This window comes from Miniopterus schreibersii, assembly GCF_964146895.1.
Source record: "Miniopterus schreibersii genome assembly, chromosome: 1".
Lineage (NCBI taxonomy): Eukaryota > Metazoa > Chordata > Mammalia > Chiroptera > Miniopteridae > Miniopterus > Miniopterus schreibersii.
Window position 1 is genome coordinate 175,124,819 of NC_138101.1, and position 6,918 is coordinate 175,131,736.

Genomic DNA, 6,918 nt, shown 5'->3' on the forward strand with positions numbered 1-6,918 from the left:
AAGCATTTCCCTCTCAGCATCGGGGCTTTCAAGCAGTGTGTTCAGATTGGAGAGCTGCCCTTCAGGGCTTCAATAAAGAGAAGTGAAACATTCCATCTAGTGGTCAAAGAAGGGAAGGTGAAATGAGAAGTTTCCAGGAGGAGGTTTGTGGGGCAGAGTGACAGGGCAGTGGCCTTTCAGCGGGTGTCTTTCCCAGAACGTGATAGGACCTGGCCTTGGTGGTGGCAGTGTTTGTTGAGCATGCCTGGACTAGATGAGGAATTTGGGGCACCATCGTCACAGAGACATTCGGCAGAACTCCGTTGTCGCAGGGAACAGCTGTCACTTGGGCAGGTCGGCAGGCTGTGAAGGGAGGCCCTCGCCCGTCCCCACCCTCGTGGAAGAAGAAATGAAACCAATTGTTCACGCCTAAACTTGTTTGTCCTGTTCCTGAATCTGTGAATATACGAGTCTGAGAAAGACAAGGGTGCAATGTGAACGTTTTAAAGGAAGGAGAGTCCGTCTAGCTCAGTAAAGTGATCGGGAAGCAGATGAAGTGCCCCTTTGTGTACCAGTAACTTCACCCTCCCCGCCCTTGCAGCAGGGTTCCCAGGAAATTGACTTCCCAGGAAATTCCCAAGGAGTAGATAATATTTACTTGGCCCAGTACCCAGCGATGGTGACGTTTTTCTGACCGGAATCCTCTCACTAACCTCCTAGTACCCTCGACCAAAGGGCCCTTTGTCTTTTCCTCCTCTTTAGTCCTCATTATTGCCTCCTTTCCACATTCTGAAGAAAAGCCATAAAATAATAACCATTTACTTTCCTGCAACTCCACCCCCGTCGGAAGACCTTGAGCAGGGCCTGCTTTCCGGACAGTAATTAGGGTGTCCCCTTGACCAGAGCCTCCCTCTCCCGAGCCTTTGTGTGCTGCCAGCTCCTCTGACCCACCTGCAGCGTGTACCATCCCTCCACCCTGTCAAGAAAGAAGACACAGAGAACCTGGCCGTTTCCACACCTGCCCTTTATTGGACTCAGCTAGCAGGCTGGCTCGGGTTGTTCACACGCCTCAGACACCGCCCGTAGGGGTTTAGGAAGGTGCCATCATTCTGTGAAGGCCCAGAGCCCACCCAAGTCTTGGAGGCCCAAGTTGAATCGCCAACCAGGAGGTTGGGAGAGAGAAAGGAAACAGGCAGGAGGAGAGGCAGGGCTCTTCAGTGAAGGAGACTGATGTCAAGGGAAAGCTTAGGACACACTGAATCCTAAGGAAAGACACTTGGGCTGGATGGAGTAGGAGATCTGTGTGCCGAGCAGCCCGAGTCTATATGGCAACTTTGAGGAGGCGCTTGATGTCAGGCTCGATGTTGGCGGTGGGGAAGGTGCGGCTGTAGCGTCGGAAGGGCTCCCCCTCCGGCCCGATCAGGAACTTCTCAAAGTTCCAGGACACATCTGAGCGGCGCACTGGGCTCCAGATGATGAGCTTGGGGTCGGTCATGAGAGAAAACGGGTCATCGTAAGGGTAGGGGAGCTTGTCCTTCAGGTAGGCGAAGACAGGATGCTCGTTCTGACCATTCACCTCACACTTTTGGGTAAGGGTAAAGGTGGGCTGGAACCCACCCCCAGGGCGGACATACTTGAGACTGTTCAGGATCTCCTCATTCTGACAGTTCTCCTGGGGGAGGAAGAAGACAAAGAGCATGGAAAAAGGAAGGGGGGGACCAAGGGTCCACCACATGCAAAGCTTTCACCTCCTATACTCCCTTCCCAGGATCATTCTTTTCTATGTACCTTTATATTTTATTTTTCTCTCTCTGTTCCTTTATTTCCCTTCTTCATTTGTTTTGCCCTAGTCTTGATTTGGAGTTTTCCTTCTCACAGCTATTGATGTTATGGTTGGCCATTTCTGAAAGTTTTTGCAGTTCCTAGCTTGGCTGTTCTCATGCTGAAAGATTTAGCATTTTTGAATGGTTGCTTCTGTCTCCAATCTACCCTGAGCAGTTCTTAGGGTATCTGAATCTTCAAGGAACCTTAAGTTCAGGGCAGTAGGAAGGGAAAGGAGGCTCGGGTCCTACTGCCCAGAACCATCCTTCTACTTACCGGCCCACACATGCCTACACACGCATCCTGCCACCACCTTGCCCTTCCCTCTCCCTGCTTTGCCTCTGTCGCTTCTAATTACATGTGTGTTGAGGCCTTTGCCTCTGCCCTACTCAGCTCCTCAAGCTAAGGGTGAAATGGTTCCCCGGGGGAATGGGGTTTACAGCTTCTTGCTTTCATCTTGCCTTGTCCTACATCTGAAGCACAAGTTGGAGAAATTATGAAGGAAGACCCCATCAAAGGAAGTCTAGTTTTCAGGTGCCGCAAAGGCAAGATGAGTCAGAGACGTCAGTGAATGTATTTATTCTAAATGTAATTACTTAGTGACAGGAATGGATGAAAAATAGGATAGACGGTTTCGGGTTCTGGAATGGCCAGGGAAAGGGGGAGCTAAGGAAATGAAGTGCTTGAGGGTTAAAGGTTGTGAATGTGTAATTATCGTTCCTTTCACTTCTAGACTGCTACCCCAAGACTCCTGTCCCTCACAGTCACTCACTCTCCTCAGCTGTATGCTTTAGCCTGAATGCTTTAGCCTGAACCTGTTACCTGTCATTCCCTCCCCGCTGCCATTACCACTCTGTCCCCACCCGTGACATCCCCAAAAGGCCCATGAAAACCCTTATTTTCCAACCCCCCCCCCAAGTCTAAGAGTCAGATAGCTCCCTCTGGGAGAAAGTTCCTGCTCCTGACCTACTAGAACCAATTAGTACAGTCAGTTCTAGGCCAAGGTGACATCTTGAGCCCAGAGTTTGTCTCTATTGACTTCTTATCTCTAATGCAAATGGCCAGTGGTTATGGCCTCCCTCCAGCAACTAGTTAGCCTGAAGTAATGGTGTGAGGCTGGAGGCACGTTTAGGGCCAGAGAGACACCTCTAAAGAGGTTTTGCCCTTTCTATCTCTCCTGCTTTGCCCAAGCCTAGAAACAGACTGAGCCCTAGCCTGTTTGGCTCAGTGGATAGAGCTTTGGCCTGCGGACTGAAGGGTCCTGGGTTCAATTCCTACCAAGGGCATGTACTTCGGTTGCAGGCTCGATCCCCAGCCTGGGTCGGGGAGCTTGCGAGAAGCAACCAATGGGTGTGTCTCTCTCACATCAATGTTTCTCTCTCTCTCTCCCTGAAAAGCAATGGGGAAAAATATCCTCAGGTGAGGAGGTAAAAAGAAAGAAACAGAGACAAGGAAGGAACAGTCAGAGCAGTAATGGTTTAGACTCAGCTTTGTCACAGCCAATGACACTTCAGCTTTCCTGCATATATCTCTGCTAGTCTCTACCGTGTCTTCATGCCACTATGCATTGAACTACGGGGATTATAATGAGAGGGTTCAGTTGAGGACATTCTGCCCACTTGTGCTGTTAAAATAATGCGTGAAAATAGGAGAATCTCTGAAAGATAGCTTGACATGTGTGGGCTGAAGCTCTACAACAACTTGACCCATTAATCAGAGACAAAGAGGTGCCTGTGATGACCAGAGGAGACACGTGCATGCTGCACGCCCTTAGCTTCCCCCCAAGTTCACTCTCCACTTGGCTGATTTCAAAAAAAACCAAAGACTTCAATATAAATAATAAAGTTGCTTGCATTTACATATTACTTTATGTCTTCCAAGTTACTTTTGTATATCTTATCCTTGGAGCCTCACAATAATCCTCACAATAATCCTATGAGATGAGTGGTATTTTCCCCAATTTACAGATGAGGAAACTAAAGCAGAAAAAATAGAGTGGCTCTTCCTAGGGCACAGAGCCATTAAATAGAACCAATGCTAGCTAGTAAGGTCTGAGCCAGTTCAATCCTCACTTGGTTCTTGATCTGCTGTTTCCTCCATTAATTTATTCATCATATATTTGATGAGTATTTCTCTACCCTAGGCACTGATGATACAATGGAGAGAAACGGACCTGGTAACAGCCCTCACAGAGTACAGTGGGAAGACAATAAACAATAAAAATCCACACCCTCGGTCTTTAATCACAGACAGAATCATATCTACTTCCCCTTGGTAGTCACATGTACTAAAGACCTACATTAACAAAACATGTCCCACCATTCCAGGCACTCCAACACACAGTCTTTTTCCCCTCCCCTTAGGCTACCAGACAACCCAACACCTTGAATGCAATACAAGGGCCTCCTCACCTGATGTCCAAATTGGTTGGAAGGGAAGCCGAGGACCACCAGGCGCCTGGGAAAGCGGCATTGCAGCTCGTTGAGCTGGGTGAAGTCCCGGGTGGTTGTGCCTCAGAGCGATGCTACGTTCTCAATCAGCACCGCCCGGCCTCGGAATGTATTGAAATCTATCTTCTCCCCATCCAGGCTCACAGCAGAAAGGTCATAGAAGGACTTGGCAATGAACGCCATAGTGAAAGTGCAGGGTGAGCCGGAGTGGAGTGGGCCCACTTAAGGATCTATTAAAGGGGTTGGGAGAGGGGAGGAGCCTGGATGGACGGGAGGAACCTCACAGTGGGGCTTTGAGCATCCTCAGGATGACTTAGCAAAAACAGTCACACACCCAAGGGCTGTTAGAACAAAGAGGTTGCTCCTCCTATTTACAGACTAAACAAAGCCACCTCCCTGCCCCACCCTGCTGGCAACCTGGGAAAGGCCAATTTGATATCTATGAACAGACATGAATAATTCACTGCTTGCAGGAAACCAGAGCCCCAGAGGTCGCAGAGGAGGAAAAAAGGGAGGGAGGGACGCAGGATTGACTCCTACTTGCCCCAGCAGGTTGTTTTCACGTGGCGCAGGCAGACATTGTTTATTGAGTGCCTGCCGAGTGCCAAGTTCTGAATTGTGCGAGGGGGAGGTCAGGGTCTGCCGAGATCTGAAAGGTAAGGAAGAGAATCGGGCACCTGCCCCCTTGACTCAGACTACAACTGAAAGACACCTATTACTGTTCACAGTTTTCTCTTTGGCTGTTGCTTTCCACAAAATCAAAGGGACCCTTAGGGCACAGCCCGTGATTTTATAAGGGAATGACTTTCCGTGCCCCGGCTTGCACTGGGCTGAAGAGATGAAGTTGTGTTTGTCTTGCAAAGTCTCTTGGAGAGTGAGGCTACCTGTGCTCGAGAGCACGTCTGCCCCTGCATTGGGCCATCTCCTCTTCTACACCCCTGACAAGTGAACTCAGAGTCTGGAGGCCTTGCTAGGAATAAATGATATTTATTCAAGGGTCTAGGAGTTTTCAAACTGGGAACACAGCTGGACAAAAACCCAGAAGTGTTCCAAAGAAGAAAAAAATGTTCAATAGCTTATAGTAATAAGTGCAGTCTTGAGAAGTATCAGCCCTACACTCGTAGCCCTAGGATTAGTCCAGAATGGTGTCAGTCAGATGTCGGGCACCCAGGATGACAGATGCCAGGTGGTCACGAAGATGGGACCAGGAGGCCAGATCAGGTCCTGGAGGTCCGGAAAATGGATGTCAGGTGGATGTGTAGGTGGGTCTTTCAGGGGGTAATTAGAGGGTCACCTGGAGGCCCACATGCATATCCAGGCATTGATGCAGGATTAGAAAGTTCAAAAAATTTAAGTTTTCAGGTTATTAGAATAAGAATGGAGTATTTCTCATCCCTTAACTTTCATAATAATTTTAGCAGCTTGGCTAAAATGACTTCATTTTATATATTTCCTATTTTTATTCTTTCTCCTCCCCATACTCCGCTCCCACGGAGTCGTGAGGATGCAGTCAGTTGTGGCCAGGTAAGGGTGACGGGAGTCACACAGCAGGTGGGAAACTCAGAGGGGATGAGCTATACCTTCCTCTTCTGAGACAAAGGCTCAGTACCAAAGACTTTCCAGAGGGGCTGTGCCAGTCATGCCCCCAGAGGGAACTATGCAGGGAGTCAAGCTGCTGCGGCTCTAGGCCCAGCCTCCCATGTTTTCAACACCAGCTGTGCAGTGTATTGCAGGCCATCTGGGGACCTGCTGAGGATTATCACGGTGTGAGTACACCCCTGGAAGCCCATAGAAACTAGAAAAACCTAATGCTTCACTTCATTCCTCCAAGTACCCACCAACTCAACAAATCACTTGCTTTTTTAATGCCTGGATTTCTCCATCAGTGAAACGGGCAATTAGGCTTTACCTGGCTTTTGGATTTTAGAGTGAGATTTCGATAATAATTTAGATGTTTACTAGAGACTGTTTTCACAGGTACAGGCCCATTGGGAATGGGCTCCTAGGACCAAGAATAAGCTAGGCTGGCAGCAGCTGGGCTTGAGAATATCATCTGTGGAGAAGATGGAGAATTACCCACCAGGGATGCCCAGCTTTTCTGTCTTCCATAGCCTTTCCCATGGCTGCTTATAGCATGTGAGAAACCACACGTCTCACTGGGCTGTTCCCTAAACAAGCCTCCATTGCCTAAGTGGGAATGTAATCTTTGGCCATTAGAAGAGGTAGCAGGAAATGCAGCTGAAGCGTGTCCCCTGCTGAGGCTGGGCAGGGTTCCCAGAAGCTGCCCATAAATGTCTCAACCAAGCCACTGAGTCAGAAGGACTCAGCCTTGACAGTGGGCTAAACTTTAACAAGAACTTTCCAGATAAACGTGCAAGCCTAGAGCTCCCCAGTACTCTCTGAGCTTCCCGACACCTCTTATCGGCTGCCCTTCTATGACCTCTTTCCAGGAAGGCCATGGAAGTTCCTGGGCTGAGTGTGTTTGGTGGTGGTGAGGGGGTCCTCTCCCTTAGGTACAAGCCATTAATTTTCTCCAGATACAGCCCAGGACCCTTTGAGTCACCCAGGTTCTCACCTTTCACAACTGAATTAAATTGATAAGGCTCTCCTAGAATTTCTCTTTGTCCAACTTTACCTCAAACCAGCCCACTTTCCGGAAGCTTGTAAC

At 48.9% G+C, this 6,918-nt stretch overlaps 1 protein-coding gene across 1 annotated transcript; it reads right to left on the bottom strand.

Annotated features, from left to right (window-relative positions):
• Positions 1-984: 984 nt before the first annotated feature.
• GPX2 (glutathione peroxidase 2) lies at positions 985-4,582 on the bottom strand. The gene is made up of 2 exons (XM_081146765.1): positions 4,212-4,582; positions 985-1,651 (listed from the first exon to the last, which is right to left on the bottom strand). The coding sequence occupies exons 1-2, from the start codon at positions 4,431-4,433 to the stop codon at positions 1,301-1,303; spliced, it is 573 nt and encodes a 190-aa protein (XP_081002891.1). The 5' UTR covers positions 4,434-4,582; the 3' UTR covers positions 985-1,300.
• Positions 4,583-6,918: the final 2,336 nt, after the last annotated feature.